The following is a 15,373-nucleotide window of genomic DNA, read 5'->3' on the forward strand; positions in this document are numbered from 1 at the left end:
ATCTGTTAAATCTAATTGGTCCAAAGCTTCAATTAGTTTCACTGTGTCCCTGTTTAGTTTCTGTTTTCCTGATCAGTTCATTGAGAATAATGGAGTGTTGAAGTCACCCACAATTATTGTGTTAGGTGCAATGTGTGCTTTGAGCTTTAGTAAAGTTTCTTTTATGAATGAGGTTGCCCTTGCATTTGGAGCATAGATGTTCAGAATTGTGAGTTCTTAGTGGATTTTTCCTTTGACCAGCAAGAAGTGTTCTTCCGTGTCTTTTTTGATGACTTTAGGTGGAAAGTCAATTTTATCTTGTATTAGAATGGCTACTCTGGCTCGTTTCCTGAGACCATTTGCTTGTAAAATTGTCTTCCAGCCTTTTACTCTAAGGTAGTGTTTGTCTTTGACACTGAGGTATGTTTCCTGTATGTAGCAAAATGTAGGTCCTGTTTAAGTATCCAGCCTGTTAGTCTATGTCTTTATTGGGGAATTGAGTCCATTGATGTTAAGAGATATTAAGGAGTAGTGGTTATTCTTCCTGTCATTTTTGATGTTATTTTTATATTTGAGTGGTTATCTTCTTTTGGGTTTGATGAAAGAAGGTTACTATCTTGCTTTTTTTATCTTGTAGTTTCCCTTCTTGTATTGGAGTTTTCCACCTATTATCCTTTGTTGTGCTGGGTTTGTGGAAAGATAATGTGTAAATTTGGTTTTGTCATGGAATATCTTGGTTTCTCCATCTATGCTGATTGAGAGTTTTGCTGGGTATAGTAGTCTTGGCTGACATTTGTGTTCTCTTAGAGTCTGTATGAGATCTGCCCAGGATCTTTCCAGCCCCACAAAATGGTTTTAGTGGCAAGAATTCTTGATCAACTAGTTTATCTTCCTACCATGCAAGATTATGGTCTAGTGTTGATATTCTGGTTGAAATTTTTTTCTTCTAAGTTTCAAGGGTCCTAGTATAGAGAATGTAAATTCTTAAGCATTATTACATCTAGAATTTTTACTGCCAAAAACTATTAGAAAATTTGACTACAACAGAACTTGTTTCTTGCTCTATTCCAGGAACTATGGACTCTGGGAAGAAGAATACTGTGTTTTATTCTTTTCTCAAGAGGCAAACTTTTTAAAAAGCAGGCCTTAGATTGTTTATAGTAATGAACAATGCAAAATTTTAAGTAATGTATTGATTCTGATAGATGTATAATAAATATATCCACTTTATTGATTGCCTTGAGAATCTTTTCTAAAGTACCTGTCATTTTTTGTTCTTGTAAGCATTAGATAAAGGTCCAGTTTCTTCACATACATTCTTGTCAAGCACTGCTGTTATGGACTTTGGTTATTTGTTGTTTACAGGTTTTAGAATAAATGCTGTATATATATAGTCTTAGTGGTTTTCATATGATATTTCAAAAGGATGAAAACATGATTTTAAAACTAATTAAAAGTTATACAGGATTTATATAGACTAATTTTCTGAAACATCCTCTTGTCCCACATTAATTTATCTGAGAATTATGATAAAATAAGAAAATAACTAAGGATTTTATAAGTAAATTTTAAGTATTCATGTCAGTTTATTTTTGAGCATATGAATGGTACAATTGTGGATGTGACTGTTCCAACTATCATTCCCCCTCCTTTATATCTATCTGTCACTTGGTATTCTTTCCCAGAATGCTATTTTAGTTGCTCACTTAACATTACCAGTTGATATATTAGCTTCTGGATTTTAGACTACACGCAGAGAAGTTGAGGTAGAGATAGTAAGTGGAGAAGATCTACAATTAAGATTTAGTGATATATGGTAGGCACTGTGCTAACGTCTTTATGACAACTCTGTAATGTAGATGTTATTTTAATTTTAAACATTAGTTTGTACTTGGAGAAATTAAAATTTAAATCACACAGCAAATAAATATGAAAGTCAGAATTGTAACTTAAGGGCAGACTGAATTTAGGTATCATGATTTGTCATTAATTATCCTTTGATTTCTTGGAACATGATATATTTAGAAAATGGTCAGAAAGAAAAAGTAATTTGTATAATTTCATTTAAAATACTTAGAATGTTCAGAATTAGAAAATAGTACTGATTTGTCAATTTATTAAACTATACAAGTGGGGAGTAGGGGAGGTGACTTCATGGGTAAAGTGTTGTTTGTGCAAGCCTGATGACATGAATTTGATCTCTGGAAACCATGTTAAAAAATCAGGAAAACCTGATTCAGTGGCCTATACTTGCAATCCCAGTATTTCTGCAATAAGATGGGAGGTAAAAACAGGAGAATTCAAAGCTTGCTGCCCAGTTTGCCTTAAGTAGGCAGTGTAGTAGCAGAAAGAACAAAAAAGACCCTGCTTCAATAAGGCAGAAGGCAAAGGCTTTCTCCAGAGTGTTGTTCTCTGACCCCACATATGTTCAGTGGCACACATGCTTGCTTATCCATTTGTCTATAAGTATACATACACACAAACATGCACATGTGCATATATACATGCTAGATTAAAATAAAAAACACAAAACAATGTCTGTGATAAAAACCCTAGAGTCAGTCATTTTTAGTCCACATCTGCATCTGAGTATAATAAAAGTAAAATTTGTACGAATAGAAAATTATATATTTGAGAGATAGTGAAATATTTCAAAGCAATTGTAAAATTGAAAATAGAGCTTTCACACAAAACCTTCATTGTTTAAAATACTGTTTTTGTAGAGCCAGCGAGCTTCAGTGAACACGATGGTTGGTGGATTGAGTTTGCTATCACCTGAATTGAAAACCGGAAAACCTCCTTCTGCAAGTTCAGACTTATATGCTTATGGCTGCCTTTTATTATGGGTATGTTGCTTTAAAAGTCATTACCAATTTACATACATTTCAGAATGAAAAGGGATAACTTTTGTTACTTTCAACCATTTTTCTGGGTAAAAAATAATGCTACACTTTTTAAAAGTAGAATTTGCTTGTGTGTGTGTGTGTGTGTGTGTGGTGTTTGGGTGTAGTGCACATGCATCTGTGTGTGTATGCTTGTAGAGGCCAGAGATCAACTTTGGATGAATTATTTAGGAGTCATCTCTTGATTTGTTGAGACAGGGTTTGTCATTGTTCTGGAGCTTGCTAAGTGTGCTAGGCTGGCTGCCTGTTAGCCTGTAGAGATCTGCCTATCTGCCTTCCTACACTGGGGTGATAGGCATGTGCAGCTAGGCTCAGCTTCATTTTTTCCTTCTTATTACATGGGTTCTGGGGATTAAACTCAGGTATTCATGCTTGGGTGGCAAGTAGTGTACTGACTATGCTACTTTTCCACGCTTAGAACTTTTTAAAAAGTTTTTTCAAAATTATAAATTGTTGACATCTTTGTTATTACTATCAACTTTCTATAATTTTTATGTAACATATATAAATTATAGGTATTATATTGTTCTTTTGTTGTACTCAATATTGACAGTGAATATGATTTTATTCTACAATAATGTGGAACATTCATGCATGTATGGGAGATAATGCTAAGTGAGCACTTGGTATGTTCTTCCTTTTAATGTATGCATAATGTTACACATTGCTTAAGAATTTCAGTGATTAAATACTGGAAAGATATATAGTATGTTATGTATTCAATTTCATTCAGAACTAGGAATTTTTTTTCAAGACAGGGTTTCTCTGTGTAGCCCTGGTTGTCCTAGAACTCACTCTGTAGACCAGCTGGCCTCTGCCTCTGCCTCCCAAGTGCTGGGATTAAAGGTGTGCACCACCACCGCCCAGCCAGAACTAGGAATTTTTGATTTCTTTCATTATCCAGTTATCATCCAGTAGTCTAATAATAGCTGCCGCTGCTGCTGTTAAGGAATTTTGAAATGTGCCCAACTTGATATGAATTGTCCTTTTGTAGCCAAATTTTTTCTCTAGTCTAAATGTGTCTAATCTTTTTACAATGTGATAGAAAATTGTCATTAGTTTAGCTAACACACAGAATCCCATAATGATTTAAGTAAGCCTGTGGTTTTTGTATTAGGCTAATTCATAGATATTCCTGTCATGTGGCCTCAGGGCCCTGGTTTGGACACATGTGTTGGAGTACTCTTTCACCCTTAATAAACATTGTTCTTTTTAAAGCACCTGTATATTAAAGAAAGCTACAAAACAATAAATATACAACTTTGAGAATATTTTTTTCAGTATAATGCCCTTGAAACTCATGCATGTTGTCGAATATAGTTTTGTATGAGTACACCAAGTTACTTTTCACATATTAAAGAATATTTGGGTAGTTCTAGTTGTGAGTTATTACAAATAATGCTGTTTGTAACAGCTTTGTATATAGGTTTTGTTATAAACAAAATGTCTTTTTAGGGTAAATACCTTTGAGTAAGATTGGTGGGTCAGATTGCAATTGTGTGAATAATTTTTATCCGTTGCCAAACTACTTAGCAGAGTAACTATCATCTTTTTACTCTATCATGAAAATGAGTTCCCTTTACATTATTGTCACCACTTGGTATTGTCATTTTCTATTCAACCATATACATAGGTGGGTAGAAGTATTGTCATGATTTTAGTTTTCATTTCCATAGTGGATAATTATATAGAATACATTTTGTTTTCTATATACTTGATGAAGTCTCTTTATACTTTTTGCCTGTTTTTAATTGTCTTGTGTTTTATTACTTGTTTTAAAAAAGGACTTAAAATACCTTCTAGAGGTATAAAAGTATCTTTTATTCACCCGATTCACTTGTTGATGAGGCTTACTAGTCCTGGAAGCGTTTAGCTTCCATACAGTCTTATCTAGACCTTTAATGTTTTCAGCCTGAGACTTGCTACTGAATAAATTCACTCTTTCTAGTTCTTTCTGAACTCTGGTTGGTTCAGCTCAGCTCTTCTGGCTCAAACTATTCTCCAAGCTGACGGATTTAATCTGGCTTCTCTCTCAGCCTCTGACTTTTGTTGTGCTTGGCCTCAAACTAACTCTGGTAATCTGTTCTAATGGTCTGGCTCCTTCATTCCATGGTTTGTTCTCTCATTGAAACTTATCTATGTAAAACTGTCCTAGTAAAACTGCCTCCTTTCTCTCTACACTGCTTCTCAAGTAGCCTTGTCTCTTCTCATGAGACTTGGGCATATCCTATTCTGTCAAATCTTTCATTTTTTACTTTGTCTGCCACTCAACTAGACGTCACTTTGGAACATGGGTGCTTCCTTCTAAAAACTAACTTTACCTTTATTGTTTGGGATCAAAGGTGAGTACTAAGGGAGTGTCTGTATTCTAGTCAGAGGATTAAAGGTAGTGTGTCAAGGATGAGACACACTACAACTAAAAACAGGCTTTCCCAGTGAACAACAGGATCTTGGGGTTCACAGTGTGATCAAATATCCTGCATCATTTACATTTTTTGTCTAAATAAAAAGGAAATATTTTAACACAATAAAAATATTTTAACAGAAACAATTATCAGTCCCATAAATTTAACAGTCTGAATGTCCTTATGAAGATCCATTGATGTGATGATCCTTCATAGCTGTATCATCTGCCCTTCAGCATCAGTCCATTTTAGTGTCAGAGTTTCCAGTCTGCCAGCCTGACTAGTGTATTGATCTGTCCTTTTTCAGCTAGCTTGTTGGGCTGTCCTCATGCAGGGGGATTACCTTTCTGCATTATCTGCATTGATATCTTTCTTTGTACTCAGATCTCCATTCTGATATTAAAACATCTTTAAAATATATAGATTGATCTAATTCAGCAGATTTCTCTACAATCCAATATCTGTGGCTAATCTTATTCCCCTTTCTGTTTATCAAGGGTAAAATTAGATCTCTATGAATCCACACATAAACTAGACATTTAGGCACTTGCATTATATATCCAGCTCTATGCCGCTGAGCTGGACTTCTTACCCATCGTTAATGGGATGTCTGTCTTGATCCACTATTTCATTAGGTACCGTAGGTTCACAATTAAGCATTTTCTGTTCTCTTACTGCCACTGTCTCTTGTCTCTCAAGCCTTTGTATTATCATAGCTACTTTTTGTTGCTCTACAGTTATTAACAGAACAAAAGATTGCAATTAAAAGTAGGAAGAAATTTACTTTGGTGGCCAAAATTTCAGTGAGTACTGAAATGGATTTTTCAAGTAATATTTCTATTCCCCTGAACTCCTATCCCTGCTCCCAAGGGTCTGGAATGGAGTTTCCCTCTTTTCTTTCTTTTCTTTTCTTTTTTTTCTTTTCTTCTCTTTTTCTTTTTTTCTTTCTTTTCTTTTCTTTCTTTTCTTTTCTTTCTTTCTTTCTTTCTTTCTTTCTTTCTTTCTTTCTTTCTTTCTTTCTTTCTTTCTTTCTTTCTTTCTTTCTTTCTTTCTTTCTTTCTTTCTTCCTTCCTTCCTTCCTTCCTTCCTTCCTTCCTTCCTTCCTTCCTTCTTCCCTCCCTCCCTCCCTCCCTCCCTCCCTCCCTCCTTCCCTTCCTTCCTCCTCCCCTCTCTCTCTTTTGATACATAGTTTCTCTGTATATCCCTGGCTGTCCTGAAACTCACTCTGTAGACCACACTGGTCTCGAACTAAGAAATCTGCCTGCCTCTGCCTCCCAAGTGCTGGGATTAAAGGTGTGCACCACCACCGCCTGGCTGAGTTTCCCATTTTCTAATGCAGGAAAAGTCCGTCTATATTATTAAAATTATCTTTTAGGGTGGCTTACTATGATTTGATGATGGTTCAATATCTTAGAGGCTTCTGTGTCATTTTTTTCCTCTGGGCTTGAGGCTTCCACTGTTTTGGGGGGTCTCCTGAGCCTTTTTGGACATCCAGCTGAACTTGAAGGAGATTAACACAGGAAAATGTCTCCTCTGTGGTTTTCTGTCAGATGTCTCCTGTCCTCTGCAATGTTTCTGTCAGGTGTCCCCTGCTTTCTGCATTGCTGATGGGATTTCTTTTCCTGTTATGCTGGTTGTTTTTCTTCCAAATACGTTAAATGCCAGATGTAAAAGCATTTTTTATTCTCTTGAGTCTCAGTCTTAGGCCTAGTTCTGGAACCTACTAGCCTCTGTACAATCTAACCTAGGCCTAGAAATTTTTTTTTTTTTTTTTTGCCTCTGAGACTTACTGCTGAATAAGCCCATCATTTCCTAGTTCTTTCTGAACTCTTCCTGGCTGGTTCAATTCAACTGTTCTGGCTCAAACTCTTCTCCAAGATGACTGATTAAATCTGGTTTCTCTCTTGGCTTCTGACATATCTTGATATCTTTGGTTATATATATATATATATATATATATATATATATATATATATATATATATATATGTATATGTATATGTATTAAACTAATTTGAATGGGATTGTTTTCCTGATATGTTATTCAGCAAAGTTTTTATTAGTGTATATCAACATTACTGATTCTTTTATATATTGAATTTGCAACCTGATACTTTGCTGAGTCTTTTATGAGACCTAGGAATTTTCAGGTCAGTTCTCTAGGAAATTTTAAATATAGAATCATATGTATGTTTTCTTTTTCTTTGGGGTCATTGGTCACCTGCCCACAAAGGCAGAGGGAGTGGAAGCAGTAAGCAGGATTTAGATGGCCTGTGTGTGGAAGTCAGAGGTCGATGTTATACATCTCCTTAGTTGTTTTACATAGTGTTTTCCCCACGTTGATGCTTGGTCTCTCATGGAATATAGTACTTGCTTATTTTGCCAGCCTGGATGACTAGCAAGTCCCAAGAGTCCTGTCTCTACCTCTCTAGTACTGGGATTAAAGTCACACACTATCTTAACTGACTTTTATTATTGGTGCTGGGTGTTCTTATGCTTGTACTGCAAGTGCTTTACTAAGGTATCTCTCAGCCTGTCTGTGACATAAAATATGCATATGTGTTTTATTATGTTATAGTAGTGAATTAGTTACTTTGTCACTAACACACACACACACACACACACACACACACACACACACACGCTCCTAAATACATGAATACAACCTGCCTAGTCTGTATAAAGTTACCTGCGTATATATGCTCTCAGAGCTGACCATCTCATTATTAGATAACCAATTGGAGGGCTCTTCCTGTATGCTAATACAGAAGGGAAAACTCACTGTGTCTCATCTCTAGACAAAGAACTACAGGCAACTGGGGAATGCTGACAGTGGGAGCAATAAATTTTGAAGTCTTGCCCTAATTTTTCATGGGTTTTTTTTTTTTTTTTGTGGTTTTGTCCTGGGACTTGTACATCTAGAATTAGTTTGGTTGGATTTTTTTTTTTAAAATACCCACTTTCTTTCAGTGTGTTTGCACTGTTCAAGAGGGATAACTTTGTTGAAAGGTTGAATTGTCACTTTACTGTTAGACTAATTAATATTCAGGTCCCTTGTCTCTAGTACTTCACTGAAAGTAGACTATTGTCTACAAAAGTAATCATTGTCAAAGGCTAGATCCATTGTGAACTTACAATAATACTCAAATAACTATAACCCTTTAAAATGTATTCAAGTAAAAGACACTTGTAATAAGATGCCAGATTACTGTGGCTCTGAGTGGAAGGTAAGAGTAGAGTAAGACCAGTGGTTAATATTGGGTTGATGAAGAGGAATAAAAGGGATAAGGTGAAGATCCATCACTAGAAGCTAAAGATAGCATAAAAAGAAAGAAATGTAGTCAGACAACTTAAATGGGTTCCAGGTCTTGAGAAGTTGTTAAAGACTCTTTAACCAGGCTAAAACCATTCCAAAGGAAAATTAAATAGAAATTATTAGACTAAGAATAAAGGGAGAGGAGTTAAGGTCACAATTAAGGTCATTCCACCAGTGAGCAATCCTATGTCAGGTCACAGATGGTAATCATCCTCTGTTAGATTTAGGAGTCCAGTTGACTGCTGGCACACTCCTGTGTTGTCCTCCCTAAACACTGAGAATGCTGCATGTTGATATTCTGCAGCTACTTTGTCTCTTTGTTTCTGACTGGCTGCTTACTGTGTAGGTATGCTTAATAGTTTCTTAGCATATTGTCACGTGGCATATGCTTGCTTTGAATTTCCTGACAGTATAGTTTTTTTGGGAGGGGCAGTTCTGGGTCCATGAAGCCACTGATCCAGAAGTGACTCTTTTTTTGTATTAAAATATTTATATGTAAAATTATGATTTGTATAGGCTTTACCTCAAAAGAAATAAACTTGCAGACTGGGAAGATGGATCAGTTGGTAAAGTGCTTACTATGCAAGCATGAGGTTCTGAGTTCAATCTCCAGAACTCATGTGAAAATGCCAAGTGTTTGGTGCCTGTAATTCTAATACTGGGGAGGTGGAGACAGGTGGATCCCTGGGGCTCACTGGCCAGCCAGGCTAGCCTAACCTGGGAGTTTCAGCATAAGGAGAGACACTGTTTCAAAACACAAGGTAATTGATGACTCTTGTGATTTGAATGAGAAAGGCCCTCCTAGGCTTGTATGTTTGGATTCTTTCTCCCTAGTTGGAGGAACTGTTTAGGAAGGACTAATTGGTGTGGTCTTGTTGGAGAAGGTGTGTCACTGGGGGGTAGGCTTTGAGGTTTCAAAATAATTCCATCATTCCCAGTGTCTTTTTTCCTTTATCTTTCGTTGATGTGTAGAAATCTGAGTGCACAGCTACAGCTTTAGTGCCACGCCTGCCTGTCTACTACCATGCTCACTGCCATGATAGTTACAGACTTCAACCCTGTGGAGTCATGAACGCCAAATTAAACACTTAGTTTTATAAGTTGCCTTGGTCATGGAGTTTTATCACAGCAATAAAAAAGTAGTGACTATAATTTCAAAGGAAGGACAACCGAGGTTTGCCTCTCTGCACACACACACACACACACACACACACACACACACACACACACACGCATGCATACATGCACACATGCTGTATTTCTCCCCACCAAAATAGTAGTAAATACGGAATTTGGATTTGCACATAGAAAAAGAACAATCATTGATTGATGGTTGTTAGGGATGGGTGATGAAATATATAGGAGTCAGAATACCTTTGTGAATGTAAGAAATTTGGTATATTTAGTAGTATCTTAGTTAGCTTTTTATTGCATGTTAAAATACCATGACAAAAGGGAACTTGGGGTGCAAAAGTTGTATTTTGTTACACTTCCACATCAGAATCCATTATCAGAAATCAAGACAGGAACCTGTAAGTAGAAACTGAAGCAGAAGCCACTTATAAATAGAGTGACTATTTACTCATTTGCTTACTAGCTTGTTCCTCATGGATTACTCAGTCTGTTTTCTTAGGCCCACCTGCACAGTTGGTCCACTCAATATGGTCTGGGCACTCCCACATCAATTATTAATCAAGAAAATGCCCAACAGACTTTCCTATAGGTTTTTTACTTTTTACAAAGAGCTTTTATCCTGCACGAGTAATGTACTTTTTTATGAGCTCTTCTCTTCTTACCAGAATCTAGGGGTATCCAGTCTTTGGACATTGTGGTATGATGTTGTAATTTACAAAGTATTGGGGTTCATTCCTGGTTATTCCAGCATACATGCAGCCAGTGGACTATGGTTGGTTATTTGTGAAAGTGGTCCAGATTAGACTCTCTAGGATTAGTATTTAATACTCATTAAACAACCATAATACTGTGACACTTTAATACCTCATGTTGTGGTGACTCCCAATCATAAAATTATATCCTTGCTACTTCATAACTATAATTTTGCTACTGCTATGAATCATACATATAAACATCCGATATGTGGCCTTCGTAGGTTGAGAACCACTAATTTAGATACCTTTGAAGCCTGTTCACTTTTGTGTTCTTTTGCAGCTTTCTGTTCAAAATCAACAGTTTGAGACAAATGAAGATGGAATTCCAAAAGTAGATCAATTTCATTTGGTAGGTTTCCTTTGGCTATTTACTCATTTGGAATATGTAGTAATGTAAATTTACAAGTTTTTGAAAATGTTCTCTATTTTCTATAAAAATTCTGACTTGCATTAGAAATAAAATATAGAAGAAAATAGAAGTACCCTACTTATTCCACTGCCAGATAATTACCAAATTGTCTATGTAATAGGGAAATACAGTATTTACTATATGTTTCAAGGTTATTTTATTTTGAAATGAATGTTTTACTTTTTGTAAGTGTCTAAGATGTAGATCTTTTCTTTGATATTTATATATGTCATTGATAGCACTTGCCGTCCATATAAGTTTTCAGATAACTTATTTTGAACACTTGTCTGGGACCAGAAATTGAGCTAGCTACTAGGATATTAGGGTATTAGGGTACTAGATACAAGGATTGAAACACTGGACGTGAAGTTAATGTAATCTTGCCCAAGCTTTTTTTCTTGACTAACTACAATTTTTTTGTGTGTGTATGTCTTTCTTTCTTTTTTTCTACTTGCCTGTCACTGTACCAATACCATGCAGTTATGTATGTCTTTCTATTTTACTTTTTCCTCTCTTGCATTATAGATCTGAATGGAAAAAGTCACCAGTAGCCATTCTTCGGCTAGAATGTTGTTCTGTCTTGAAATTTCCCCTGCCAAATATATTAATGTATTATTACATTACACACCTTTATTCTAGTTCTCCTCACACTCAGGTCCCCAGGGTATGGGAAGAAAGCACAAGTTTTGTTTTTGTTTTTGTTTTTTTGGAATATCACATGGATTGCATCTAGCCCAGTTAACAATAAGAATCCTGTTCCCCTCTGAATCCTCAAGGAGTAGACTGCCACTGTCTGATGTCCTTTTGGTATTCTTACCTCCTTAACCCCCACAGAAGCACAGTGTGCTCTGCTTGTAACACTCCAGGGGGATTTTAACACCAATTCTAAAATCCTCCACAGTCCTCCTGTACAGTTCCAAAGGCCCAAGAACTGCAGGGTCATGTCACTGATCCCTTCCCTGCTCTCAGTATGGGATTTCTCTGTTACTTTTTTCATTGCTGTGATCAAATACATGCCAAGAAGCAATTTAAGGAAGGAAAGGTTCATGAGGAATTTTTTTGTTGGAGTCTTCTTTTTATCATGGCTCATTCATAGTTTGATATTTTAATTTTCTTAAAAATTTAATGCATCTTAAAGTTTAGTGATATATAACATACCTTTCTGTAAAGCATTAAAAACAACAAAAAGATAACCAACTTTTTGGTTTATCCACCTCAAGTGTATAACTTAGTGGTTTTTAGTATAGTCATATGTGTCCAACCAACAACACAAACTCATTACTTTGTATCTGCCATCTCTCAGTATCTATTTCTTTACCTTAATTCTAATTAACAACTAATATGTTTTCTGTTTCTGTATAATTTGCTATTGTGGGCATTCTTAGGAATGGAATTATAATGGGTAGAGTATGCTTTGCTTTCACTTAGCATGCTTCAAGCTTCATACAAATTCTAGTATTAGTATTTCATCCCTTTTCATGAGTAAGTAACATCCCAGTGATAGATTTACCACAATTTATTGATACCTATTTATGGACATTTTGGTTATATATACCTTTGGTTATTATGGAGAATGATACAAACATTTATATACAGATATTTGAACAGGCATGTTTCATTTCTTTTGGGTATATACCTGGTGGTAGAATTAATAGGCCATGTAGCAACTGTTTATTTAGTAATTTGACATTCCACTAGATTCCAATAACTTATATTAAATTTGTAGTAGCATATGTGAGAACTTCAGTTTCTCTGCATTAACACTGGTTATCAGGCTTTTTGATTCTAGCCATCATAATAGGAATACTATCTTACTCACAGTCTTTATTTAAATTTGTGGTGTCTTCCTCAGAGAAGTGCCTTTGCAGACTTACTATTTTTACAGTTTAAAAATTGTGTTGCCCTTTGAGTTTTGAATTTTAATGGTTGCTTCTGTATTCTAGAATCAAATAACATATTGGGCACTTGGTTTGCAGATAGTTTACCTCATTCTTTGGGCAGTATTCTCATTTTGTTGATAGTGTCATTTGAAGCAAAAGTATAATTTTCAATGAACTTTGTCTATTGTTGCTTGTACTTATGGGATTATTTTCAAGAGTTCTTTATTAAATCAAAAATTGGAAAGATTTACCTCTATATTTTCTTCCTACAGTTGTATAATTTAAGCTTTTATATTTAGATCTTTGGTCTATTTTTAATTAAATTATTGTATATTTTAAGAGGTAATATTACAACCTCAGTATTTTGCATGTGGATATCTGTCCCAGCACTATTTGTGGAAAAGACCATTTTGTAGTCATAGAGCATCATGTTATTCTTGTCAAAATTAGTATATGATAGCTGTGTGGGTTTCTTTCTAGACTCTGAATTCTTTTTTGCTATCTTACAGTTGTTTCTCTATTATGGTAGGATTATGCCCTTACAAGCATATTTTAAGTTTAAAATGCATATGGTCCACATTACCTGCAGAATTTATAGCTTAGGACACAATACATTGCAGAACGTTGCTTGATTATCTTTGTGATCACATGCTGATTTAGAGTGCAGATCACTGAGGATGCCCAGCATCAATAATGAGAGTATTAGACTACAGAGTGCTTCTATGGGAAGGGTCAAAATTTAAAATTTGAAGTATAGTCTTAGTAAAATGCTTTGCTTTCACATCATTGTAAAGTAAAAATGTAAAAGTCCAAGCATCAAAACTCAAGGAAAGTATGTGTCCATTCCTTTGCCAGTATCATGTTGTCTTGGTATCACTGTTAATAGATATTTGAAATTGGGATATATGAGTTGTTACATGTTATTCTTTTAAAAATGGTCAGAATTATTATTCTTATCTATAAATTTAAGAAGCAGCTTGCCAGCATCTACAATGAAGTCAGTTAATCTAATGAGGCTTGTTTCACTGTGTGGTTCCTTATTAGTGTTGTTTGCTGATCCACGAAACACTGATGATCTCTCCATTTATTTAGAAATTTGATTTCTTTCAACTATATCTTGTGGATCAAAGTATATGCATTTGAAACTATTTTGTTTAATTTTTTTATTTTATGTACACTGCAGCTGTCTTCAGACACATCAAAAGAGGGCATTAGATCTCATTACAGATCGTTGAGAGTCACTATGTGGTTGCTGGGAATTGAACTCAGGACCTATGGAGGAGTAGGCGGTGCTCTTAATTCCTGAGCCATCTCTTTAGCCCCATTTAATTATTCTTAATTATTAGTTCTAATAACTTTCAGTGGGCTTCTTAATGCTTTAACACACCTCTGTATCATTTTCAAATAGTGATAGTTTTACATCTTTCCCTTTATTTTTTTTGTCTTATTTTTTGTTTATTTTCCCTGCCTAAGTGGTTAGAGTCTCCCATACAATGTTGGGTAGTAGTAGTGTGAAATTTTCATGTGAAACTCTGACCACTATCCCATGAAAGGGGGAAATTTTTGTTCATTATTTCACTCATTTTATTGTAGCTATGACTTTCATTGCTTTTGTATTTCCCCTGGTAAGTAAATTCTGGTTTCTTATTACTGGAGATATTTCTTTCCAACGAAGTGTAGATAAACTTGGAAAGAATCTAAAAAAATCTGGATAGAAAACTGATGTTATTCTATGTCAATAACTAAAAGGTGTTTTTTTAAAATCGGATTCTCTATCATCATAGATTTGTTCTTTTTGCCATTAGTTTTGATTTTGATTATTTTTACAATTTATTTATTTATTTATTTGAAACAGGGTTTCTCTGTGTAGCCTTGGCTTTTATTATTTATGTTTCTTTTTCCTTGCAGGATGATAATGTCAAGTCCCTCCTCTGTAGCTTGATATATTTTAGAAGCACAATGACTGCTGAGCAAGTTTTGAATGCTGAATGTTTCTTGATTCCAAAGAGGAAATCAAGTCCAAACCCAGAAAAAGAGATTGAATATACTCAGCATAACAGAGAAGATGACTCAAAGATGGAGAGCTTGGATAGACATAGTGAAAAGACAAGAAATGATGAAGCCAGCCCTTGACTGACAAATTAGTCCTCTATTGTTGCTGTGTATGTCTCTTTTAAAAACTTTGTTGTTTGCTTAGTAGACAAAAATGTTCTGGAACTAGTTGGATTGCATCTTTGGATTTGGGTTATAAAAAATAAAAGACATGTTTTGGTTGCACCTGAAAATCATTCATATTCTTTGAAATTTTGCCTAACTTGACATGTTTTATGGAAGGAGTTTCTATTTAGACTTGCTGGAATTAAGTCATTATAGTGCTCGTGCAAGTTCTCTATTGATGTTTGCTAGTTGGTTAGAAGCAAAGGATAATTGGTATCTGTTTGTATCCAGTTCTAGCAACATAAAAATAAGTTAAGACATTTTCCTTGTACTTATAGGGCCAACAGTTTGAGACATTTTCAATGTTTAAAGAGATTGCTGTGGTCCCATTATTTCCAGAAGACAACTGTTTAGCCTTCATCTTCCTTGATGGCTA

The 15,373-nt window shown here is 35.2% G+C and overlaps 1 protein-coding gene across 1 annotated transcript in view; it reads left to right on the forward strand.

Annotated features, from left to right (window-relative positions):
- The window catches only part of Stk31 (serine/threonine kinase 31), an 88,881-nt gene extending 73,968 nt beyond the window's left edge, over positions 1 to 14,913 (forward strand). Inside the window, exons 22-24 of the mRNA XM_052172525.1 lie at positions 2,703 to 2,825; positions 10,772 to 10,840; positions 14,689 to 14,913. Coding sequence (XP_052028485.1) covers positions 2,703 to 2,825; positions 10,772 to 10,840; positions 14,689 to 14,913 — 417 coding nt within the window. The remainder of the gene's footprint in view (positions 1 to 2,702; positions 2,826 to 10,771; positions 10,841 to 14,688) is intronic.
- The last annotated feature ends 460 nt before the right edge of the window (positions 14,914 to 15,373 follow it).

Source organism: Apodemus sylvaticus, chromosome 2 (assembly GCF_947179515.1).
Source record: "Apodemus sylvaticus chromosome 2, mApoSyl1.1, whole genome shotgun sequence".
NCBI classification, from domain to species: domain Eukaryota; kingdom Metazoa; phylum Chordata; class Mammalia; order Rodentia; family Muridae; genus Apodemus; species Apodemus sylvaticus.